This window comes from Scleropages formosus, chromosome 7 (genome assembly GCF_900964775.1).
Source record: "Scleropages formosus chromosome 7, fSclFor1.1, whole genome shotgun sequence".
Taxonomy (NCBI): domain Eukaryota; kingdom Metazoa; phylum Chordata; class Actinopteri; order Osteoglossiformes; family Osteoglossidae; genus Scleropages; species Scleropages formosus.
In genome coordinates this window covers 31,570,238-31,596,927 of record NC_041812.1, presented here as the reverse complement: position 1 = coordinate 31,596,927, position 26,690 = coordinate 31,570,238, and the positions used below count along the sequence as shown (strand labels likewise).

Here is a 26,690-nt window from a genome sequence, read left to right as displayed (position 1 = left end):
AATAGATCCCCAAGTGACTCCAGAAAAAACTACAACAATAAACAGTATCCATTTTTTAATAAAGTACAAAATGTATACATTATACTTTAAATAAATTTATTATAGAATTGTAACTGACATCCATTTAGTTAGTGCAGGACAATTCCATCCGTTACAATGGTTAAAATGGCCCCATACAAAACCTGAACAACATTCATTTGGCTAAAAACTGGATTTTGTTCCAGTAAAATTGTAAACTTATGTGCATAAAGAGCAGTTCTGACACTTTTGACGGTAACACTGAGGGGCGATTTTCCCGACCAAAGTCTGAGCGGTTACTGCAGTTCAGCCCAGCGCTCCTGTCTCTTGGCTTGAACCAAGGATTCGCTCTTTGGGATCGTTGACCCTCTTGAGACCCCCTGGCTGCCTGTCTTGGCCCATTTCCACCCTGTGAGGTGTATAGCTATTGCGCTTTATATCTGCAACAAACAAAACAAACACCTTAAAAAAAAAAAAAAAACCTCTACATTTGCTACTTTTTTTTACTCAAAAAAAAAAAATTTTAATTACAGCACTAAACTAACAAAAGTCACTTCCTGGAAAGCAGGGAAATGCAAAAAAAAAAAAAAGCAACAATTCGGTTCCAGGCAGAACACCCACCGGCAAGTCCGAGTTCTCGGCAGCAGGAACTGCAGTGATGTTTGGCTCTGTAGCTTCTCATGGCTTTATCTCCCAGGTTTGCTGGTCCAAACACTAGGTCAGAGGACCTGTAAGGTGGAGTTTTACTCCTGATGAACACCAGCGTTGCCCTGCACTGCCACATGTCTCTTTCCACGTAAACACTGAACGCACTCCAGTATATGGAACCAGGAGACCATTTGCATTTCACAGATACGAGGGCTCAGTGGAACTGAGAAAACACTTACCCCTTTTCACCACTTTTTATAACAGAAGGATCTGTTAAAGTTTCTCCAACACCTAAAAAAGCAAACACTTGTTGAAAAGCAGGTATAGAAATTTGCTTACACAAAAACACAGCAGCTTTTTCATGCAAACTTGGGTGCTGGATGTGACCACCAGAAGGGGTCCTAGATGGTACCCTGCAGATCGAGCACCAGAAGCTCTCCTCTGGTGTACTCGTAGGACCAGTGGCTGAAGGCCAGCATGCTCTCCTCCAGCAGGCTGCTGGGTACGATCTCGTCTCCGTTGTTGTTGTTGAACTTCCTGAACTCCCCCACAATGCACTCCTCCAGGGTGAACCATTCTTCTGCAGCATGACTGTACAACAGAAGCACCTCCAGGAACCTTTCGCAACAGGTGCAGGAGCAGGTTAACGGCACTGATGCAAAATAAGATCCGACAAAACAAGGTTCGTGAGCTAGACAGAAAATGTACAGGCTGCACGCTATATTACCTGGGAGAATGCGGGACAGATTTGGGCTTCACTTTGTGAAAGGAAGAAGCCAGTTTCTGAGCGGCTCTTTGCCGTTGAATTTCCTGTGTGGGAGGAAAGCCGTGGTGGGTTAACGCACATCATGCTGAACCAACGTTTGACTCTTTAAATTACATGAGCCTGAAGTTTTAAAACGTGGACAGTGGTTCCTCCTCATCTGACAACCACTCGTTCCCAAGACCAGGCCGGATATCGTGCCCATTGGGAAACGTGCCCCACTCCCTACCGAGAACTACCAGGACCACCTACTGCATGATCAGCAGCTACACAATATTTTCACTGTTATATTAGTACTGCGATACAGTAAACTTCATAGGCCACGTGGGCAACTATTCTGCCAAAAACATTCCTCACTCTATAACAGAACCTGTGCTGATTGTTTGAAAGGAATAGCCTTAACCATGCTCAAATTCAGTGGACATGGCCACAATGTCAAACAGCCATGTGTGCAAAGAGGACCGAGGTGCTGCTGTCAGCGCTCACACTGTGCACCGTCACCTCCAGCACAACTTTGAGTGCTTTCTGCAGTGCTTTTGACATTTTCTCACCATCCTTTTTTTTTTTTTTAATTTTTAATTTTTTTTTTTTTAAATTAAATTTAGGGGCAGTCCATCAAACAAACAAACAATCAGGTGAAAAGCTGTCGGACAAAGCAAAGCCACCGTGTTTCCGTTGCACTTCCGTACTTCAGTTTCAGTCATGCAGACAAAATGTTGCTTGTGCACGGTGAAGGGATCTCCTACCATGAGACACAGGCGCAGTACCGTTTCCTGCTGGTAGACCTCCCGCCACAACTCCACCACCTCCGGCTGGAAGGACTTGACAATATAGAGGCGGCCTGGGGTGAGGACCAGGCTCTCAGACCAAGTGCAGAGTGCCTTCACCGCTCGCCGCAGGCTGCCGCCCATCTCCTCCTTGCTTAGGAACTCGAGTCGGGCCGAGCAGCCTTGCTGCGCCCAAGATGACATGCTGTGGCTGAGGGTCCCAGGAGAGCTTTCCTCCAGCCGGTACACTGTGACTAGATCTCCTGCAAGGGTGGGAAGGGGTGCCACTGAGCAAATGGGGTTCAGACATCATTCCACTGTGTACTTTGTAGTCGCTGTCCTAAAAACCAACACACTTCACAGTTTTGCAGATACTAATCTGTACCATCAGATTTAGGAGCAGTTCCCACCTGCAGTCTTACTGTAACATTTACTCTTTAAAACTCCTTTATTTGTAATACTATATAAACATAGTATTAATTATAAATAGTTTATTTGTATATCACCATACAATTACATCTCGACAATCACACACGCACACACGTCTACAACCGCTTGTCCCATGTAGGGTCGTGGCAAACCAGAGCCTAACCCGGCAACACAGGGCGCAAGGCTGGTAGGGGAAGGGACACACCCAGGACGGGACGCCAGTCCGCCGCAAGGCACCCCAAGTAGGACTCGAACTCCAGACTGCACTGTCTAAACAACATCCCAAGACATGCACGGATTGCGAGACGCATGAGCTGTAACGCAGCTGACAACACAGCCCACCCCCCCCTTTCACCTCTTGGGGCCACTGGAGTGAACGGGATGCTCTGTGACAGTCGCAGCAGATTATTACGCTCCACAGCTGGAAAAGAGAAGGGTGCACAGATGCACACATTTTAGGAAGGACTATACTTGTGCCATTTCAATTACCATTGAATATTAAGAATACACAATTAAGACTGAAAAAAAGACAAGTGGAAAGTTAAGACAACATGATTACTCCTTACCGAAGTGGAAGAAATTAAGACCTCAGTCCTTACTGGTTATGATAACTGGTGATATGCAGTAAATAAACTGCAGTAATGTATTAATTTTATCAAAGCAGTTTATTACAGCTGTGAGACATCAAAAACACGAGTGCATTTCCCTCACTAACCAGCAAATGTCCTTAATTCGGCCCCAGGACTCTGTGGCTGAATGTCCTGCTCTGGAGAGAGCTGAGAAGGGGTATGAAATCTCTCGGGCGGTGGGTACACTCTGGGCAGGCTGCCTGCGTGGTCAGCGTTTCCATGGGAGGTCTGGCCTCTCCAACGAAGTCCAGTGGAAGATACAGTCCATGTGGTGCCAGGCTCTGAAGCGACAACTGTTCTCTCTTCGGGATTCGAAACGGAGCTTGGGTCATCAACCTGAATGATCTGAGAGCTCAGAGCGCAACTATGCTGGAGAGGAGCCCCCAGGCTCGGCCCTCTGGAACGCCAGTCAGAACCGGGCTCGACATCTGGCCGTTTGGCATTGCTGAGGTGGAGGGCCAGCTGTTGGTGCACATGGCCATCCCCCGAGGCCTGCTGAGCAGCCAGGGCCTTCACCGTGTCCACTGTGAGCGCTGACAGGTCCTGCAGGTGGCCAATCTGAACGTCCAGTGCCTGGAGAGTCCGCTTCACAAAGCCCACCCTGCTGCCAACATCCTTGAGCTGCACACACATGCTTTCCACCCTGGTCAGGTGACAGGCAACAAGTAAAATATTTTAATATTATGTGAATGTCTTACCTTGTACAGCACTTACTAAAATATTAAGCAATATCCTTCTTTGGTCTCCAGGGAATTTACTGGGATTAAAGTTGCTGTATTTTTAGTGATGCAGTGACAGGTTCTTCTGAAAACCCAGCTTTGTGGGTTTATATTTACTGTCATTATTTCCATCACTGCCTTGTACTGTATCTGCAGCACAACAGACACACCTCTGGGAAGTAACCTTGATCCTCTGCTCATTGCTGGAGTGGAACTGCTCATCTTTGTCCCGAAAATACGTCTGCACACACCTCTCCTCAAAGTCGTGAAGTTTTCGCTGGTCTTCATCGCTCAGAAAAAGCTCTGGAGAAGAAACACAACACAGCTGTTTAACCTACCGGCCCATGCTTACGGCAGTTTCAAAATGTGTTAAGTGTGGACAAGGGCTGCCGGTTTTACTCGGAAATCTCATCTGGCTGTCTAGCAAACACCTTCAAGCGACATACATTGTGTAACCCTTCAGACACATTTACACCAGGAGTCTGTGTCATTTAGGTTCAAACACCTGCTCTTCTCAGGCACATTCAGCAAACAGAAAGATGGATGGGGGGGAGCTGCCCTTACTTGGCCCATGTGCCTGTTTGCCCTTGCGCCTCCTTGGCCAATAGCAGCAGAGGGAGATGAGGTGGTTGAAGGAGATGAGCGGAGGAGGCAGGACTGGCTTCTCGTGGTAGGCCATGACGAAGTGGTAGCGCTGGTACTTCCACACCAGGTTCGACATGGACTCCACGTTCACATAGACATTGCTGCAGAAAGAAATTCAGCAGCTTCTTACGTCTCAAACATTCCTGTGGACATTTGATCAGCGTAATAGGTAAAAAAAAAAAAAAAATGAACTCCTTTATCATCTATAACAACTCAACGTCCATCCATCCATCGTCAACAACCACTTTTCCTGAGTGGGATCGCGGTGAGCCGGAGCCTTATCCAACATAGTACACAATAGTAACCTCATTTCTGCATACAGACATATTCAGAAGAGACTGAATGCAGTAAATACGTGTACAGGTGTGTCCAATAATAGTAATGTTTGTTGAACAACAATTTGTTAAATAATGGAAAAGCCTATATGCAGCTACTTGTGAAATGCATAGTGGCTCAAATGATGGTATTTCCTGTAGTGCTACGATGGACCGTACTCAAGAATCACGTGTCTGCATCCAAATCTATCCTTCTATTGATGCAATGGTCTTTTTGTATTTTTTTTTTCCCTCCAAGATGTCTGTCGCTTTGGAGAAAAGCATTTTCTAAATAAACAAAAACAAAAATGTAAACAAGTTATGGATGAAAGCTGGAGCTCACTTGAAGACAGCAATGAGCAGATTGACCATGATGATGTACTGGACAAAGAGGTAGACTGCTTGCAGGAATGGCGTCAACCAGCTGCCATCATGGCACAGCTCCTGTACGACGCTGTCGTGGGCACACACTGCGGAAATGAAGGTGCACATCACGCGAGACATACAGCATCTGGTCATAACTACAGATCCTACATTAAAATATTTACTGCAAGTTTCCAAAACATGACTCTGGACAGCTACAATTTGTACTTTTTTTGGCATTTTCAGTGCATTCACTGAGGGAAAACTGCTTTGCATAACAACAATGATTTTTAGTTGATGTTTTAGAGAGAAATTTGAGCACCCTTTTTTGCCTGTAAGAATTAATCTTGGTGGTGTCTATGTATTACAAGAAAAAACAAAAACACAACATACCATCAATTTCATATGCATACACTTCTCCATACATCATCCAATAAGGCTGGAAGACAACATCCCTGAGAAGTGTCCAAGAGGGCTCCTTCTCCGGGTAAAGGATGGCTAGCCTGGGAACGCCGAAGCTTACAAGGACTAAACCCATTATCACCACTATGTAGAACATGTTGGCCACCTGTGTGAACAATCGCAGCAACAAAATTTTCAGCAAGACCTTCTAACATGCCAGGTGATTCCTCCAGGATGATGTGGAACTTCTTGGCTTTCACTACGCTTTGCTTCATAATTACTTTTTGAGCTCACTTTTGACAACTTTGGACACGTTGACCATGATCGTGCAGTGAACAAAGAGGTACAGTATTTGCACTGACTGCAGTTATAGTTCGACAGAAATATGAGATGACTAACTCATCTAACAAAAAAAACTGGTGAATATAATATGCCACTGAAGGCAGGCTCTGGAAATATTTCCCCAGGACTGACAATTATTTCACTTACCATTTTTGCAATCATCATGACATAAGGTCCAGCTTTTTGGTTAACAGCCAGAATGTCCAGCAGCCTCACATACCAAAACACGATATTGAGGCAATACAGCAGTCTTCCAGCAAAATGTCCATTTGCATCAGGGCCACAGCGCAATCCAAAGCCGACAAAGAACGTGACAATGGCAAGACTGTCTGTAATATTGAAGTAGTCACTGAACCACACTTTGACCTTCTGACTAATCTTCCCAGCTTCAGACAAAAGCATCTAAAGAAACAAAAATCTAATTCAGTACAGCAGACACACATATACAACCAAGCAATACGCCACAATGTTAGGGATAATGTAAATCTGCTGAACAGAATACGCAAGTGATATGAAAATTTCTTTAATCAATGTGTTTCTGTGCGTGACAGTTTTTTTATATGGGTGAGAAGTGGGTTGGTTCTGTACCACTCGAATTTTTTCAACCGCAGAGGTGGAGATGTAGAGGACGACAATCCATTCCTGGGGTGTTCCCAGAGGGGTCACATTCACTAGCACCACGTAGGAGTAGAGCATCAGAAAACCTAGGTATGCCATCTGAGCAGGGCGTTGGGAAACACATTGTGAGTGCAGGACTTCAAACAGCAATGGAAATACATCCTCCTCATAACCCAGAAGCATACCGGTAGATTCTGCATACCGTGTTGAACCAAAACTTCACAATAGGAGCATGGTAAAATGCGTAGAACTTCCTTGTAACTGGAAGCCTCTTTGGTCGAATATGAATCTCTGGTTCATGTTCTGCCTTGACTGCATAAGCTAGCCCGGCCTCCTTGAAAACATCCTGGAAAGGGTGGGAAATTCAATCTTAATGGAGTTGTTACAACTGAAGTTTTACTTGAATGCACCAGTACCTAAAATTCTTAAATCAGGAAGATAATCAAACCTGCCAACAAAAGAGGTTAAAAAAAAGTACACTGTTCACAATACAGGTATCCCTCAATTTATGAATCCAATGCGTTCCAGGAAATACAGCATGTATCAAATTTTTAAATACTGAGAGCGTATTTCCAATTATTTTAAACGAGAAAAAGAATTGTGCATTCCCGGCCTATCCAAAACCCCCAAACCAATTTATCAACGTTATCACCAACAGACAAAAACATCTATATAATATTATAACCCATTTTGACTGTGCTGTGCAGGGTTAAACAGTAGCACTCTCAGAGCACACATATTCTAGAACAGGCAGAACAACACTTGGGTCAGCATTTCCCATGTAACTTCCCAAAACAGTTCCCCATTCAGCTATGTATACACCGACATTTACACTCACTAGGTAAGACTGCATTCTGGGAGAGCCACACTTGCCCTTGCCACTGCTACAGCAACTATCAACACGACTTTAGCATGATATAAATGACTATCAGACACTTAATGAGGTCATTAATGAATAGTTTCTAGGCCGTGTATTTTGGAAACTAATTTTGTTTTCCTTTCATTTACATTTACTCATTTAGTAGATGCTTTTCTCCAATGCGACCTGCATCTTAGAAAACAATACAGAAGTGCATTACACCAGTTATCTTTCCTGACAGCTTCCAGACCATGGTTGGAAAATTCTGCAATTTCATAATTAATTGATCAGTTCTCCGCAGGATGAGCAAAAAACCAAGCAGAGATCCACGGAGCATGACACATTTATTGTTAACAATTTTCTAAAACTGTGCACTGCTGCCAAAATAAACATATCAGAAAAGCCATCAGCAAAACATCTCTTTCTTATAATTCTGCTGCCTCCTCAATTGTTCTGCTAAAGGACAGCTGATGCCATTTTTGTCCACTGCACACAAACGTTCAACTGCTGCTGACATCACTTCCACACTTAAAGAGCAGCTGTTAATGTAGTGGCTAGAACTGCTGCCCTTGGATCTGAAGGTCAAGTCTGAATCTTTGACTATTGTAGTACCCTTGAACCAGATACTTTCCCTAAATTACTCCATTAAAATCACTCAGCTGTGTAAATTTGTAAACAGCTGTAGACAGCATAACACTAAGCTGCTTTGTATAAAAACATCAGCTAAATGAATAAACGTAAACAACACAAAAAAATGTGGCTGACTATCTGCTATAGTAGAACACTATCACATTCCTAATTACCAATAGAGAGGGATCTGGATAAAGACATGCAAATCACTTCATAATTATCAAACACTGAAGGTAATTAATAGGTATGTTTTCAGACAGAATTTCAGAAACTATTTGTGCTTTCTTATGTCTAATAGACAACAACTAACATAAGGCGAGCAGTACATTCCTGCAGTTCAGCTTCACTTCCTCAAAGTGCAACTTTCAAACATTTTTTGGGGCAGGCTTCTGATAAATTTCATTCCACAGATTTTTGGTTCCATAAATTGAAAACTGGGTATCAAAAGCCAAGACCTGTTACAGTCATGTGCCGCTTAACGATGATCCGCTTAACGACTAACTGCATATACGATGGTGGTCCCATACGATTATAATCTTCTTCTTCATCTTCTTCCTCCGCTTATCCGGGACCGAGTCGCGGGGGCAGTATTCCGAGCAGAGCCCCCCCAGACTTCCCTCTCCCCACACACCTCCTCCAGCTCCTCTTGGGGAACCCCAAGGCGTTCCCAGGCCAGCTGGGAGACATAGTCTCTCCAACGTGTCCTGGGTCTGCCCCGAGGCCTCCTCCCAGCGGGACAAGCCCGGAACACCTCCCCAGGGAGGCGTCCAGGAGGCATCCGGAACAGATGCCCGAGCCACCTCAACTGGCTCCTCTCGATGCGGAGGAGCAGCGGCTCTACTCCGAGCTCCTCCCGGGTGACTGAGCTCCTCACCCTGTCCCTAAGGGTGCACTCAGCCACACTGCGGAGGAAACTCATTTCTGCCGCTTGTATCCGCGATCTCATTCTTTCGGTCATGATCCAGAGTTCATGACCATAGGTGAGGGTAGGAATGTAGATCGACCGGTAAATTGAGAGCTTCGCCTTACGACTCAGCTCCTTCTTCACCACAACAGACCGGTACAATGACCGCATTGCTGCGGACGCCGCACCGATCCGTCTGTCAACCTGCCGCTCCATTTTTCCCCTCGCTCGTGAACAAGACCCCGAGATACTTAAACTCCTCCACTTGAGGGAGCAACTCCCCCCTAACCCGGAGGGGGCAATCCACCTTTTTTCCGACTGAGAACCATGGCCTCGGATTTGGAGGTGCTGATTCTCATCCCTGCCGCTTCTCACTCAGCTGCAAACCTCCCCAGTGCACGCTGCAAGTCTTGATTCGATGAAGCCAATAGGACCACATCGTCCGCAAAAAGCAGAGACAAGATCCTGCAGCCACCAAAACAGATACCCTCCGTTCCCTGGCCGCGCCTAGAAATTCTGTCCATGAAGATAATGAACAGAATCGGTGACAAAGGGCAGCCCTGGCCAAACGTTCCCAACAGACCCTCAGTATGCGTTTGGGCCTGCCAGGTCTGTCCAGCTTTTTCCCCTGCCATCGAATCCAACTCACCACCAGGTGGTGATCAGCTGACAGCTCAGCCCCTCTCTTCACCTGAGTGTCCAAGACATATAGCCGAAGATCAGAAGAAACGACTACAAAGTCGATCGACCTCCGACCTAGGGGGTGTCCTGGTGCCAAGTGCACCGATGGACACCCTTATGCATGAACATGGTGTTCCTTATGGACAAACCGTGACTAGCACAGAAATTCAATAACAACTCACCACTCGGGTTCAGATCAGGGAGGCCGTTCCTCCCAATCACGCCCCTCCAGGTGTCACTGTCACTGCCCACGTGGGCGTTAAAGTCCCCCAGTAGAATGACAGAGTCCCCAGCGGGAGCGCTTTCCAGCACGTCCCCTAGGGACTCTAAAAAGGCCGGGTACTCTGCACTGCCGCTAGGTGCATAAGCACAAACGACAGTGAGAGACTGTTCCCTGACCCGAAGGCGCAGGGAGACGACCCTCTCGTTTACCGGGGTAGACTCCAACACATGGCGGCTGAACTGGGGGGCTATTAATAAGCCCACACCCGCCCGCCACCTCTGACCCTGGGCAACGCCAGAATAGTGGAGAGTCCACCCCTGGTCGAGAAGAGTGGTTCCAGAACCCAAGCTGTGAGTGGAAGTGAGCCCGACTATATCTAGACGGTATCTCTCAACCTCCTGCACTAGCTCAGGCTCCTTCCCTGCCAGTGAAGTGACATTCCACGTCCCAAAAGCCAGAGTTGGCGCCCGAGGTTTGGGTCGGCCGGGCACCCGGCCCCGACCACCGCCCAAATCACAACGCGCCGGCCCCTTACAGCCTCTCCAGCAGGTGGTGAGCCCATCGAAGAGTGGCTCCACGTCTTGGCTTCGGGCTGAGCCCGGCCAAGCCCTGCGGGCACAGACCTGGCCACCAGGCGCTCGCATGCGAGCCCCTCCCCCAGGCCTGGCTCCAGGGTGGGGCCCCGGTGACCCCATACCGGGCGGGGTAAACGAGAGCCTTGATTTTAGTCATAAGGGGGTTTTTGAACCGCGCTTAGTCTCGTCTGTCACCCAGGATCCGTTTGCCATGGGAGACCCTACCGGCGGATATAGCCCCAGGCAACATAGCTCCTGAGGTCATTCAGGCACTCAAACCCCTCCACCATGTTAAGGTGGCGGTTTGCGGAGGGGAAGATTATAATGGAGCTGAAAAATTTTTTTTATCAATTAGCGATGTTGTAGGCATCGTAACGTCGTAGTGCAACACGTTACATGGTCATGGTGGTGCTACTGTAAACAAACCTACTGCGCTGCCAGTAGTAGAAAAGTATAGCACATAGAACTATGTACAGTACACAATACTTGAAAATAATAAACACCTATGTTACTGGTTTATGCATTTACTATACTAGACTTTTTACCCTTAGAGTGTACACCTTCTACTTATAAAAAGAGTTAACTGTAAAACAGTATGCTGTATTATGGTAGCAGAAGCATCGTAAATCTCATGTTTACCACATCTCTTTACTGCATCGAGGCGATACCATCTAGGTTTGTATAAGTACACTATGACGTTCGCACAATGACGAAATCGCCTAACGATGCATTTATCAGAATGTATCCCTGTTAAGAGATGCATATCTGTATATAGAAATTTTGGATAAAAATTTTGTAAATCAAGGCATACCTGTATTTTTATTTACTATTTAACAAAAAGTATCAACTTTTGCAATCTGAGCTAACCATTTCTATGTGGTCCAGTGGGTTTAAGACCTTGTGTTCACTGTCCTCCATAAACATCTGATGGTCTGTTGCTGTCTGGGGAATGTGGGCCATCTCTGCCTTGCTCTTGAATTCCAGAAAAAGAATTGCTGGGGGTATCAAGATACTCAGAATAACCTGAGGGGGGAGGGGGGGAGAGATGCAGGTAAACCACAAAGTATTGTGAACTTTTAATAACACACTACAAGCATTCGTGCCATTTTTAATACATAAAAAGTCACCCCCCGTTATCAATAACACCTTGTTCGATGCAGGATCACAACATCCAGCAATGCATCCAGGAAGCATAGACAAGAAGCAGGGCAATCAGCCACACACATACACCAGTTTAAGGCAATTTAGAGTAACAAGGTCACCAAATCACATTTATTTAGAATGTGAGAGGAAACTAGATCACCTGGAGAAAACCCATGCAAACGCAGCACAGGCTGAGCCAGATCTGAACCCACATCTGAGCCCACAGTCGAGGAACTGCGACGCAATAGGGTTACCTATTGTTTGATCATGCGAGGCCTCTACTGTTAAAAAGCAACCCACACACACATACATTTTTTCCTCCAGAAACAACAAGCATACAAGAATAGAAGCTAACTGTACTTCCTACTTTATTTACTGGTTGTGTTCTTGTAATAGAGGCTTTCACTGCTATACTGTAAATATTAAACCTCAGTGACAGCACCAGCACCTTGTACCAAGAGTTCTTCCTCATGTTGAGCTGCCCCATCCACATGTCAGATAGCAGCATCTGCGTACAGGTATGGGCCACCAGGGGCCGGAGACGGGAGGACACTGCCAGTTTTAGGCAGGTGGAGCTACTCCAGTTCTTCAGCTCGTAGGTAAGCAGCTTCATGGCCATGGTCTCATCCTCCCTGTAGGCCTGCTCCAGCAGGTCCACAGCAAGCATACCAAACTCGCTGTAGAGACAGGATATCATCATCCACATGTGCACAGAAAAGGATATGAACATTCGAGTCAGGTGTCAAACTTGGGGCCATTTGACTTTGGCCTCTGAGAACAGGTTCTCTGCCCCCCTGCCTTACACCAAATTCAAGAAGTTCAGAAAAGATAGGTGGATTTGACTGGAATGAAACCTGCTGGACTTTATACCACCAGGATCAAACTACAGTAAATAACAAAGCAGGGGGACCAATGGGAATCCCACAGTCCAGGAATAACCAATGATGGCCCCTCTGTCTTGGAGCTATGACACAATGGTTGTTTCGAAACAGTAATTATGATAAAATGTATGTCAACATTATACACAGAACACAAATCTGTACGACTAAAAACTAATTTAAGATTTAAGCTTAAGAAAACCAATATATACCATTTACTGTGTGAACCAGCAATTTGTTTCACAGACAATATTACCTACAAAGCTGCCACATCTCAAAGGCACGGAGTGGTGATGCATCATACCATGTTCTCATAACACATAATGTGATAAATCTTCAATTTCCTAATAAAACTTAATTATAAAGTAAGTTTTTTTTTTTTTTTTTTTTATGTACATTTTTCCAAGACTACAACATTTGGTACTCACTTGGAGCACTCTTTGAGCTCATCGGCAGTGTCGTCCACCACGGTACTGGTTTTGGCAGCAACAGCCATGGCACGGCACAGTTTGCAGGCCACCAGCGCCTTGGCCATAGCCTCTTCGCCATATTGCCAGAGGAAAAGCGACATCTTTTGCCTCTTCATTAGCACTGCCCACACCAGCAGCTCACTGAATGGGTAGCGGAACCGGCCTTTCTCCGTATCAGTGCTGCCCACTGGTGCCACACGGCCCTTCCTTTCAAATTGCTCAGCACACTCACCATCCTGGTTTGGCATAACGATGGAAAGCAACAAGTGAAAAAGCTGGATGGTAAAAGAATAAATCGTTACATTTGTCCCTACAAATTAAAAACTTGTTACTATATACTCCTGAGATCCTGGGAGGAAAAAAATTCTGAATATATTTTCAGGACTTTAAGGAAGGCGTCCTATCTCACCTCCAAACATGTGGAATGAAAAATTGTCCTTTATAGGGAGAACAGTTGTACTTTTAGGAGTAGCTTGCCCACTTTGGGCCCCACGTGACGCTCAGCTCTCACCTGTGGCTCCAAGTAGCTGATAGCATGTGACAGCAGCCACACTCGGAAACCGCTTTGACTGGCGGGTTAAACCAGGCGAGGGTAGCCGACGGGTCTGAAACCCTGAGTGAGTTAGGGCTTGTCTACCTATGCACGTGAAAACTGGATCTAGCAGACTGAGCGGAGGAAACCTCACTGGTTCAATGGTCAGGAAGGCGGTGACAGCAAGCATTGTGGAATGCTCAGAGCATGACAAAACATGCAAGGCATCCTGGTCATCTACTGTGCCCGCCCCTATCTCCAGCCATCTCAACTTTTATCCTGCCACTGCATACAGATGGGAACTGGGAATCTGAGAGTGCTGACCGCACAACTCTCCCTTATTTTAATCCAACTCACGCACAAGTCTCGACACTTCCTTATAGAGTCTTATGGTGATAGGCAAGCGATGAAGCAGCAAGTGTGGATATGCTGGGAGCTGTAGCCACAGACCTGCACACAGGTGGCTCAAGCTTAATGGTGGTTTCTTCACTGACTAAAGCAGCAGTGGAGCTAGGCGTCTTCCTGAGCGACTGAGGAGCCCTATTCAGGACTGACTGCTCACCCCCATAGCATGAGGAAGGGGATAGAAAAGGTGCCCTAAACATTGCCTGTTTCACCTTACCCTAGCCTGCATACCATGGCTAGCAAGGATCCCACATCAGCGGTCAAACTCATACAAAACTTAGAGCGACACCAATCATCACTGGCACATGGAACGTGCGGAGAGAAGATCAGCGCTTGTTGCCAGGGAACTTGCATGTTACATCATTGACATTGCAGCCCTTAGCAAAACTCGCCTTACAAATGAGGGCCAGCTGTCCAAGATAGAAGGTGGTTATACATTCTTCTGGAGTGGGCACAGCAGCGATGAGCGTTGCAAATCTGAAGTTGGCTGCGCTATCAAGAGTCATCTTGTTCAGAAACTTGCTAGCTTCCCCAAGGGTTTTGAACGACCGACTTATGACAATGTAGCTCCTGCTTCAAAACAGAAGACAAGCTACCTTGATCAGTGCATGTGCCCCCACAGAGGCCAACCCAGAGGATGTGAAGGATAAGTTTTATGAAGAACTAGATGCCCTGCTATATTCAGTGCACCGCAGAGAAAAGTTGATTCTGCTTGGCGAATTCAGTGCAAGAGTGAGGTGTGATGCTTCAGCCTGGGAAGAAGTCATCGGGAGAAACGGAGTGGGCAAGTGTAACAGCAACGGCCTGCTACTCCTGAAAACCTGTGCAGCACATGACCTTCTGATCACCAATACGGTCTTCCACCTCCCTACCTGCAACAGGACTTCGGGGATGCATCCTCGCTCTAAGCGCTGGCATCTGATCGACTATGTCATCATTAGCAGAAGGGACAGACAGGATATCAAGCTGACTGTTGGATGGATCACAGGCTCATAGTATCCAAAATGAAGCTTCGCATAATGCCAAAGAGATGACCACAAGGTTGTAAGGCGATCAAAAGGATCAACGTCAAAGCTGAAGAACAGCTGCTTTGCTGAAAATCTAGTGAAAGATTTAAAGAATGAGCTTGCTGATTTCTGTCTTGAGGTTGATGCTGAGAAAGACTGGGAGAAATTTTGGAACACTGTCCATACAGCTGCATCAAAGGTATTAGGGCCCTCCATATGCAAGCAGCAAGACTGGCTTGACGAGAATGATGTGGAAATCCAGGCTTTAGCTGCTGAGAAGCACCACCTGCATTGTGCCCATCAGAACAACCCATCCTCGGCTGCAAAGAAGGCCGAGTTCATCAGGGCTTGCAGAACGGTACAGAACAAACTGTGCAAAAGGCAGGACTTGTGGCTGAGCACTAAAGCTGATGAAATACAGTTCATGTCTGCACACAACTAACAACTCCAAGCGGTTTTCTGAAGCCTTCAACACACTATGAACCACAGTCTTCTGGGAGTTCTCCCATCCTGAGCTCAAACGGCACTACTTTCATTGCAGAAAAGACACAGATCCTTCAGAGACGGGCTGAACACTTTGAAGCCGTTCTCAATAGCACTTCAGTCATCAACGATGAGGCCATCAACAAGATGCCCCAGGTCACTGTCAATGACTCCATGGATCCTCCACCAGGAGAGGGTGATGGAAAAAAGGCCATTGGTCAGTAGTCAAGCAGCAAAGCTCCAAAGTCAGATGCCATACAGGCAGAATTCCAGAAAGCCGGTGGTCCCATGCTGCTACGGAAACTCACCGAGCTGTTCCAATCCTGGAAACAAAGATCCATCCCACAGGAACTCAGAGACGCGTCCATCGTACTATCCAACTTTACAAGAAAAAGGGCAATCGCCAGGTATGCGACAATCACTGTGGGATCTCACTGCTCTCCACAGTAGGGAAAGTCCTTGCAAGAGTCCTGCTAAACTGTCTGATCGCTCACCTGGAGCAGGGCTTTCTGTCAGAAACACAGTGTGGCATCCGCAAAGAATGTGGAACTACTGACATGAGCTTCGCTGCGTATCAACTACAGGAGAAGTGTCAAAGAGCAGAACTGTGAACTCTATACAACTTCTGTTGACCTCACGAAAGCTTTTGACTATCAGTTGCCAGGTCCTGTGGAGAATCATGTCAAAATTTAGCTTTCCAGACAGATTCGTACTGAAGGTACGGCAATTTCATGACGGTATGATGGTTCGTGTCCTAAATAACGGTGAAGCATCTGAGGCCTTCCCAGTCACCAACAGCATCAAGCAAGGATGTGTTCTAACACCCATCTTGTTCAGCATGATGTTCTCTGCCACGCTGCCTTTCAGCACAGCAATGAAGGAGTAGGACTGAAGTTCAGAACTGATGGGAAACTGTGCTGTGAGACTTTCTTTTTGCCAACAACTGTGCTTTGAATGCTAGTACAGAGCTAGAAATGCAAGCCAGCACGGAGTTTTCATCTGCATGCAACATCAGTCTCACCATTAACACCAAGAAGACTGAGGTCATGCACCAGCTGGCTCCCCACGCTTCGTACACAGAACTCTCCATCACTGTAAATGGACAGAGACTGCAGGCAGTGGACCACTTCATGTACCTGGGCAGCACCCTTTCCAGAGCAGTGTCCATCGACGCTGAAGTAAACTGCAGAATTGCTAAAGCCAGCTCTACCTTCGGGAGATTGCGCTCAAACATTTGGGAACGTCAAGGGATTAGCCTACCAACAAAACTGAAGGTCTACCGAGCAGTGGTGATTCCAACTCTGCTGTATGCCTGCAAGGTGTGGACTGTCTACAAGAGGCATGCACAACAGCTCAGTCACTTCCAAATGTCCTGTCTGCGCAAGCTTCTGGAAATCAGATGGCAGGACAAAGTGCCAGACACTACAAGTCCTTTCCAGAGCCAGTCTACCGTCAGTTCACACACTGCTAATGAAAACCCAAACCAGGTGGACAAGGCACATTGCCAATTCCAGATGAGCGCATCCCCAAACAGCTCGACAAAAAACTCACTCAGAGAAAGCATTCCCATGGAGAACAGAACAAGCGGTTCAAGGACATGCTGAAGGCCTCCCTGAAGTACCTTGAGATTGACACCACCACCTGGGAAACCCTCGCACTGAACCATCAGTATGGCACAGCTTCATTCACAAAGGCGGTCAAACCACTGAGGCTCAAAGAAAGCGTTAACTGCGAAAGTCCAGAGCTGCCTGCACATCATTGACAGCATCGTAGCGTGTCTACCCAACATGCGACAGAACATTCCACGCCCAAACTGGGCCAGTCAGTCATTTTCGGACGCACAGAGCCCGGTCACCCAATCAATAAAGATGTTGAGGTCTTCATTGACAACAACGGACAAACACCACCTCTATGGGGAGCACTGTAATTTGGCATAATACAGTCTGGGAAGTATTTTTTTTAAATATATGTCCTCTAAAAGTAGACAAAAAGTAATGACTGGGTCTCCAGAAGGATATGGTAAGATCTTTGAAGGAGTACCTTGCGTTTGTAAGGTTGTGCTGTTTTGATGAATTGATTGTGCCTTGACCTCTTCTTCCTTTCTGCCTGGACGCAGAAGGTCTCCTGGATCTCTCTTCGCTGAGATCGAACTCTGAATGAATTCCGACTAGTTCGCTGACAGGAGAATTCAATGGAGAAAATTTCACACTGCCCTCATCAACTCTTCCACAGAAACTGCAATGCAGCATCTCTGAAAGTAATTTTTAGGGAATACACCTCATTGCTGAGGACTTTCTTACCCGACCGTTTCCCTGGAGATCATTATAAAGTACTCGGAACCACTTCCTGGTGTAGGTGCATCGGAAAGTGCCGCCCATGAGGTGCTCGATAACAAGGCCCACATCAATCAAGGTTATTTTGTAATTGAGTGAAAGTCTGCGCTGTTGTAACAAAGGGGAGAAACAATATATTAAGTTACTCGCCTTTTCAAAAATTTCACATCAAAAGATACATCATCCCTGATACAAACAGAAGGCACCAGAGTACCTTTTTAACATCCCTCACAAGGTGGAAGAGAGTGTTGCTGGCAGCAGGCTGTTTCTGTAACAAAACACACATGAAGTGTTTGAGAAAACTGAAACCAGAGGGTGTGAGAGGGCAGGGTGATGCTGGTTGTGGCCTCATGGGGTCTATACCGTGTTATAGAGTTCCTCCAAGCGTGCAACTGTGAGGAAGCGGTGCATGCTGACCCCATTTTCAACCAGCAGCTTCACAAACTCAACTCGGTCCATCGCCAGGGCGTCTAGTAACACCTGCTCCAGAGAGCTCACCTGCAGCACAGAACGTCGGTTACCTTCTCCCCTTAACTCCTAGCATTAACTGGGTTTGTCCCGTCATCACATCATCTCGGTAGCTGCAGCTAACAGCGAGTCACAAGCATCACAGTTCCATTACGTTTGTTCCACTACACACTCCATTAAACATGTTTCAGTACTGTTCTGTGCCTCAACAATTTTATTCAGGCAACCAAAAACTCACTTGAGAACCACTTGTTTCTTCAGCCCTGCAGGTTTTTAACCCACTAGAAACCACCCATGCACATACCAGCAACCGCTGCCCAGATCCAAACACGTGGTTCTTGGCAATATCAGCCCGGTTCCAGGCCAGAGTGAGAGCCAGCTGGTCAAACAGAGAAGTGTTGGTCCCTGTACAAAGACAGAGGTATTCGCTGCAAAGTTGTCACTGTGAAAAATTTATACCATAATCCAGTAGTTTGAGTTACCTTTCAACCATGCCCTTAGGATGGCCACATCAATGTCCTGATTCTCCTCAGATTCCACAGAGAACACAGATATCTAATTTTCAGAAAAGAAAGGAAACCAAGGATAAATGCCAGAGATTTCAAATAATGCACATATTACACTAAAATAAAGGCACATGACACTTTGAGAATAACAAAAATACACTATATTACGTATTATTTAACATAATGCACAATAATAATGTGTAAATTGTACTTCTGCTGAGATGTATGTCGCTTTGGAAAAAAGCATCTGCTAAATGAATAAATGTAAATGTAATAAATATTCTATCCAATAATCTATTAAATATTAGAACATTCTAACAACTGTGTGAATAATAAACTCAATACTCCAATATTAAACATCTATATAAAACATTACATATGTAACAATGCTAGCTTGAGTTTCACTTAAAATTCACAGATGTGCAACCAAATGTTCTACACCTGTTATCAGTATGTGTCTGTATCTCGCAATATTATTATCTTGAAGATCAATGCTGAATAACATAGTGGGGGGGGGGAAAAAAAAAAAAATGAAAGAAAAAAAAAGCTGAATGAGAAGCCATGCTCACCACATCCTTGTATTTCATGCACTCAATGAGTGTTTGGAAGAGGTGGGCTGCATCACTGCGACTGAGGCTAAAGGTCTTTTTAATGGTGGCAATGACCTCTGTTTCAACACCGTCAGGGAGATGTCTGAACGACAGCACAAGCATGCAGGATCAGAGCAGATCTCTGTCACAACTCAGACTTGCCTAATGCACATTAACACACACCACACTCCATCCCAGGGTTGGTTCACCACAATCCATCCTACAGGCTATGCTCTAATCCATCCATGTATTCATTATCAAAGACCACTCGCCCAAAGCAGAGTCCCAGTCATCTGTAGTCTATCCCAGAAACATGGGGGGGTGAGGCCAGATACACAGTGGAGAGGGTGCCAGTCCACTGCAGGGCAGACACCCTCATTCACTCACACATACACACGAGACAATGAAGGATCACCACTTTATATGACATACATAACTTTGGACTGTGGGAGGAAACCAGAGCACTGGGTGGAAACCCATGTGAACATGGAGAGAACATGCAAACTCCTGTTCTAATCTAACGATGGCTGGTACTAGTCCTGGAGGGTCGTAGTGTACGCTGGTTTTTATGTCACAGGTCAAAATTACATTACGGAATAAATTAATTATAATCTTGTATTGCATTAATTTCTCAAAGGAACCAATCTGGAGAACTGCTAAATCAGTATCACAAACAAAAAATGCACTTCCTTGATTGTCTCTGCACCTAAAGTTGTTCACCTTTTGTGAATGCACTTTTGTTTACTCGGAGTTGCATGTCACTTTGGAGCAAAGTGCGTGCTACAAGAATAAATTTATATGTAATTACTGGAGCTGGAAGTCACCTTACCTGGATTTCTGGCTGTAAATCAAAATGTTTGCCTGACAGCCTACTGCTCTGTGGCCCTCCAGGACCAAGGCCCTCAGTCCGGATCAGATCTCATCTACTGTGCTATCTCAGCATGCTTGCCTCTGTCCTGGCAGCAGCAGGACTCTTACCCTCCCTCCTCAGTCTGCTTGTAGACATGAGCCAGGATGTCGGCAGCTCGGCCTGTGCCTTCGCACACCACCACTGGCACCGGGGGGCTCTCCTGCAGGTATTCCAGCATTGTAAGAATCACATTGGGCCCCCCCTCCAGAATCAGTGCGACCACAGGCACTCCCTGGCCAATTCCTACAGGGAGAATGCACATGGTTTCACTGTCACTCCTTAGAAGTTGCTTGTATGAGTTTTCCCAGGCTGAACAAGGATGACAGGAGGACTAAAAACAGCTCAAAGGAAAAACAAGGGACAGAGGAGTGTAATCAAACATCTCATATGTCTCAATGGAAACCTGAGCATTAAACTCACACTCCTGACAACCTCCAAAGTTTCTCTCGCTGCACTCTTACTTCCTACTTCCACACTCTTCTCCATCTTAACATTCCAAAACACATTTTCTGCAAACAGCTGTCGGTGTGTTCCCAAAACAAGAAAAGCAAAGCTATTTTTACAAGCTGTGACGTAAAAATGTCATTTCCCTAGGAGAATGACTGGCCAGAGGTGTGTGAGCCTTACTGGCATGGATCCTCTGCAAGTTGACATGTCTCTCAAGCTCCCTGCGCAGCGAGACTTCGGCACCGTGCCGACCCACCGTGCCGTCATCCACCAGCAAGAAGTGGGAGTGCATGCTGTTGAGTACGTCCAGCTTGCTCAAAGGGGCCAGCAGCGTCTGGTATGGCGCAACCACCTAAAGTGGGACAGCGGTGTCACCACACACAACTCCACTTCAGTATGTGTCAAATGCCACCCTCCTTCACATTTTTAACCACCTATTCTGAACATTTACACTAACGCTTAATTCAATGTTGTTTCATTTATCACATTGCTAAAAGCATGTGATGTGCATGTTACTTTCTCCTTACTTTACAGCTTACTTTACCCATGTTTCAGTATTTCCACAGCATGTAAAACATATGAATACTGTAGTGGTAAATTGTACAGGAGGGACAACAGCAAGTTAGTCAAGATGAAAAAAGTGGCACTTTCTCACATCTCGCCCGATGAGGTCCTCCCGGTTTTCAATGACCCCCCAAGGTGCGATCCCAATGGTGCAAAGCTTCCGGGATGACTGGGACGAGTGCTCTTTGAGGGTATCACCAACGTGTTTCGCAACACCTGAAAAAACCATGTCAAAATTTCAATAACATTTGTAAAATGTTTCAAGCTGTGTTAAAAGCAAAAAAAACAATTACTTTGCCATACAGAGAATTCTAAAGCAGTCGTGCCATTTTTAAATGACAGTAGATGTGTTCTCAAACAATACATTAGAAGTCTGAAAGGCAGCAGAGTACAATAAGAGGCCACTAGTCATGGAACACATTGCAGAAAAGGTTGGGGGCTCGTCCTTGCCTGTGTTCAGCCCATCGGTCAGGATCCAGGCCCCAGTAGAGGCTGCAGCCCGGACCAGGCCTTTGCCCACCACCTGCTTGATGCGGGGATGAAGCCTGAAGTTCTGGACCCCACCATGGACGGAAATGACCATCTTCGGCAGCTCCATCTGCCACTCTCTGAGCAGGAGCTGGAGCACCAGCTCTGGCTGGGATGTGTGAGATAGACGCACATACTGCAGAGAAGCAACATAACACAGTCTCATTTCCACATCCACCCTGAGAGTATAGCAACTCCCATTAAAAGTATAAAACCCTCTCTATCTAGAGATATATAGGGTTTATTTTCATCAGATTCTCTTTATCTGAACTCTGGAATTCCTCAGTCTTGACAACAGTAATTACTCAAGCTGCCATGGTCAATCATTCCTCTTTCCTTCTTGTGTTCACCAGCACACAAGCAATAACCAGGTAAAGCAAACCAAAATGGATTGTATTTGTACTCCACACATAACTTAACAGTCACCCACCTTAGCCCTATAGGAATGGGACCCCCCCTGGAAGTTGAGCACGCCATATGCATCGGTTGGCTGCTCCACTGTGTTCTTCTCCACTGACCATTCCTCTGGCTCTGAGATCTCTCCTTCACCCTGGCTCCTGTCCAAGAGTTGGGCACCCTGGCCAACACCGATCCCACCATGCTGCCGAGCCAGGTGACCGCAGTGGCACCTGTTCACCAAAATGTACAACTCAGACACTGTTTACAAGACCACAACTCAATTGCATGGGTGTTATCAGCTTATACCAACTCCATCTCATACCAAAACAAACCAGTAAAAACCTCATCATGTGAATCTCATTTTTAAAAAACTACTAAAGTTCGAACTTGCTTGGCCAGGATCTAATGCACTGACAAAGAAATGTCCCCACAGGGCTCAAGAACACAAACAAACACTTACCGCAGAAGCTTCTGACATATCTGACATCCTGGTACACATCTGTAAAGAGATGTATCAGTACATGTTCAGTGCTCCTCAAAGTGCCATGGCACAGGACGCAGACCCTACTGTGCCTGCAGTTGCTAACTATGCCTCCGGACATCAAATACTAGCTTATCTGGAAACATGGATTACATAAATAAATATGGTTCAAATTCAACCACCAAAGTTTATGAGTGTAGAACCTATTTCAGGATTTCGAGATGTGCCATCAATGCCACCGTACCACAGACTTTCCTGTGGAATTCAATGCTAGCAATGTCTTCGACTTGATTACCCTCAGCTGAGTTTTAGTGTCTGCTGAAACGTGGAAAAGCGCACCTGTGGAGCTCCTTGGAAACTGGCACGAAGTACACACATTCCCTCTTGGTGAAAGTGCTTTCTATCCAGGACTTCTGGGACTGTGGCAAAAGGAAAGAAACCGTAATGTAGCCACAATTATTCCATTACTGTAGTGGCCTGTGATCAGAATCCCATTTTAAGTCATTTATAATTCATCACACTTACTTACAGACAGAATTCTGCAGTCCACCGTCATTCCCGAATTAGTCTGACATTTACTGCCTATAATTTGCCAAACAAGCTCATCGCTGAAAGAAAAGGTTTAAAAACCCTACATGCAGACATGCCAGAACATGTCCCTTGAGGGCCTGATATCTAGAGGAATGTGGATTCCTTCCGCAGCACTTTGCTACCTGGGGCTCACTACAACACCTATTTAACAGTACATAAACTCGGAGTACCGCACATCACTGCTTTACATGTGCACATATTTACTGTGAAGGACAGCCATCCTCTTACATTGTAAGATGTCCTGTATCCCACATATGGACATAAAATAAATGCACAGCTACACATTTAGATAAAACACGAGCATAAATAACTTTGTGTTTATGCTTAAATTTGTGTTTAGTATTCTCTCCTGAGATATATCATGATGCACCGACACATACATCGCACGGAAATGTAACATCAGGCTGGAGGACAGACACAACGTTCCCAGGGCCTGGAGGCACAAAATTTACCGCTCTTGCCAAGCACCGGACACGGGGGATATTTTTGGGTATGGATACAAAACGCCTCGCAGCAGTTTTCTTATATTTCTTAGCACGTGATTAAAAACAACGCGGAAATGACCCGCTGTACACACGGGAAAAAGTCCATTTTCACTAACTTCGCACTTCGGGGGCGTGGTCTTCCTTTTCCGTTTAGTGGGCGTGGTCGTTGGTTAATCATCTTAACCCAATAGAAATGAGAGGGCGTGACCTTTTAACTTATCTAAGGAAAGTAAGGGCGTGGCTTTTGACTCGCTGTCCGAACCGCTGTAAGGATCGTGACTATGGATCCACACGAACGTTAGCGTTCAAGAACGAGGCGTGGCGGATGGAAACGCCGTCCCACATCCCCCCCCGTACTGACACACGCACGCTTTCTGTTGAACATCAATTGGCCTCGTTATTGTCACCTGGTGAGCGCACAACGTCGGATGTTAAATAAAAAAAAAAAAAAAAAAAAAAAAAAAAAAAAAAAAAAAAAAAAGAGAAAACATCTGTAAAACCAGACTGTATGAAGGTCAGGAGAACATGAACTGAAATGTACTCGTTCACGAAGTACTCCTGCCCATACTTCGATCCTTGTGCTACGACAGACTTATTTAAACAAGCTCTAAATACGCATTAGTGGCGGTAACAATATTACTTGGACATATATCCTAAGGATCTTAGAGCTGGAATTCGGTCTGCAAGTACTTTCCGAGCCAGGTGTCACTGGTGCCCGCTGCCGAGCTCTTCACTGAACTTTTCATGCGCTCGAGTCGGGCTCCCAGCCGCGGTGTTACACGGTCCAGTCAGTCCGACCCGATCATCCCTCGCTCGTCGTCCCGAACCCGAACCCAAAACCCCCCTCCCGCAGACATATCTTACCATTCTCTTGACGGTAGCCTCGGAGGTACACAGCTGTGTCGTGGCTTTCAGCCATCTGTGGACGGCGCTCTCCTCGGGAGGGGATCTGAGGCCACGCTGCGCTCCAGAACTCCTCTCCCAGATCCGCGACGACTTTTCCAGCGCGCGGGGCGGACACCTTTGGGAAATGAGCGGTCCTCCGCCGTCCACGTGACCGCTCGGGTAGGGCGGGGGCGCGAGATAAGAGGCCCATTTATCCTGTTTGCTCGAGGGTCTGTGTGTTGTTCCTCGCTGCTCAGAAGTACAAATTCCTGTTTACCGTGGTGTACGACATCGACCCGTGCACATAGTCAAATTTCTTCGTCTTATACAGCACTTATCCACCAGCAACCACAAATATAGATTTTTTTAGAATTCCAGAATTACAGCTCGTTAATATTTCAAGGGTAACACAAACACTCGAAAGTGGGCTTTTCATATGAGACTTTGCGTCTCCTAAAAAAATCTGACAAAAATGCACTGATGTAGCGAATGTTACAAAAAAGTCTTTTTCTGACTGAGAAACTGAAGCGAAAACAGTGCAGAACGGAAAAGTGAATTAGTTAAGACCCCTATACGTATAATTTTATTTTAGTGCAGCTGCAGCTCGAAAGGTAACGACGAAAACACATCTGAAACGTAAACTTTACAAAATGTCAATTTACAGTACTGTGTACTCTCGTGCCCCCTCGTGTTTGAGGAAAAGAAATGACGCTGACGCTTTTTTTCCTCAAAGCGACTTACAGTGTTGAGCTACTCACAATTATTTACCCATTCATACAGCTGAGTAAATTTTACTGGAGTAATTTAGGGTAAGTGCCTTTCTCAAGAGTACTATGGGCGCAGGTGAGGTTCGAAAGTGTGACCTTCGGGCCCACAGGCAGTCACTCTAACCACTATGGTACCAGCTACCCCTTGTTAATACTGTAACGACCCGCGTTATGGTGTTTAGGCGGGAAGATTTGTTGATTGTAAATAGTTGCATTATGGGAAAACTGAAATATAAGTGTGCAACCACTGGAGGTACTTCTGGGTGAAATGATGGGGTGACTGTGTTTGGGAGTGTATTGAGTGTTTAAAAAATATCTAAAATCTTTGCGTCCCCTAGTTTCCCCACAAACTGGGTTTTTTTTTTTTTTTCGTACGCGATTGGTGTGTAATGACCAGTTCCTATATGTTGCTTTAGAGAAAATTATGTTTGTAGTAGAAACAGGGAAGTACTGCAGGTACAAAAATAAGTAAACCCCAAGTTGCATTGGTTACACCAAGTAGGTAAGTAGAATCAGGTATGCAAATCATAATTGTTTATTCATTCTATAATGTATTAATATTGTCGCAATAGTTTATTCTTTTATGCAAGAATGACCATTCCACAGGGTTCAGATACTTTCAAACAGCATTATATATATATATATATATATATATATATATATATATATTTACATTCACACACATATGAGACACATAAATTACATTTTTAAATGACACGGGAATTATCAATGCACAACAGCAGCAAAGATAAATGTAAGCCCTCCTTCCTGTACTTTTTCAGTGAGACACATTGTCATCAATGAGCCGCCTCTGTCCGACCTGGACTCCACAGCTGGGTGTGTTATGCCGTCCAGTGCCTGTTAGTGGATTCGGGCGTCTTCTCCACACTGGGCAGGACTGTGACCCTGCCCATGTGTTTGTGAGTGTGTGGTGACTGCATTCCCAGCAGCACTTTCCTCCTAGTTCCACTATGCAGGAATGGAGAAACTGGAAGGTCAGAAAAGCAGCTCCCCACAACACTGCAGGAACAGCTCCAGAAGCTTTGTACCTCCGTTACACATCGAAACGCTTCTGGCACATGGCTCCAACAGCCTACTGCAAACACTCAGTTGTTCCTCGTGTAGTCTAGCGAGAAGGTTGTGAAAAAATATTCAATCTTAATTTTGTCCTAAACAACTTACAATGTGGGGTAATACTGTAAAACTATTTACTCATTGAAACAGTAGGGTCATTTTTACTATGTCAATTCAAGGTAAATAGAAGGTAGATGTGTGCATATATATATATA

At 45.7% G+C, this 26,690-nt stretch overlaps 1 protein-coding gene across 5 annotated transcripts; it reads right to left on the bottom strand.

Annotated features, from left to right (window-relative positions):
* Positions 1 to 55: 55 nt before the first annotated feature.
* LOC108942028 (transient receptor potential cation channel subfamily M member 7-like) lies at positions 56 to 24,884 on the bottom strand. 5 transcript variants are annotated; one of them, XM_018765045.2, is made up of 33 exons: positions 24,614 to 24,884; positions 23,013 to 23,092; positions 22,653 to 22,691; positions 22,224 to 22,422; positions 21,716 to 21,929; positions 21,357 to 21,481; positions 20,882 to 21,053; positions 20,323 to 20,497; positions 19,324 to 19,447; positions 18,731 to 18,803; positions 18,553 to 18,653; positions 18,144 to 18,278; positions 17,995 to 18,048; positions 17,748 to 17,888; positions 17,488 to 17,622; positions 12,979 to 13,256; positions 12,121 to 12,349; positions 11,397 to 11,552; positions 6,860 to 7,003; positions 6,628 to 6,756; positions 6,187 to 6,441; positions 5,689 to 5,863; positions 5,276 to 5,402; positions 4,538 to 4,719; positions 4,144 to 4,276; positions 3,341 to 3,897; positions 2,981 to 3,046; positions 2,176 to 2,459; positions 1,394 to 1,476; positions 1,079 to 1,284; positions 906 to 957; positions 640 to 746; positions 56 to 458 (listed from the first exon to the last, which is right to left on the bottom strand). In XM_018765045.2, the coding sequence occupies exons 1-33, from the start codon at positions 24,614 to 24,616 to the stop codon at positions 325 to 327; spliced, it is 5,067 nt and encodes a 1,688-aa protein (XP_018620561.2). In that variant the 5' UTR covers positions 24,617 to 24,884; the 3' UTR covers positions 56 to 324. The 5 variants fall into 5 exon arrangements, 3 of the variants coding, with proteins under 3 accessions (XP_018620561.2, XP_029109216.1, XP_029109217.1); XM_029253383.1 differs by lacking the exons at positions 56 to 458; positions 640 to 746; positions 906 to 957; ... (8 more) ...; positions 5,689 to 5,863; positions 6,187 to 6,441 and having other exon boundaries at positions 6,675 to 6,756; positions 6,843 to 7,003; XR_003797813.1 differs by lacking the exons at positions 56 to 458; positions 640 to 746; positions 906 to 957; ... (10 more) ...; positions 6,628 to 6,756; positions 6,860 to 7,003 and adding an exon at positions 11,833 to 11,953 and having other exon boundaries at positions 11,472 to 11,552.
* Between the last annotated feature and the right edge of the window lie 1,806 nt (positions 24,885 to 26,690).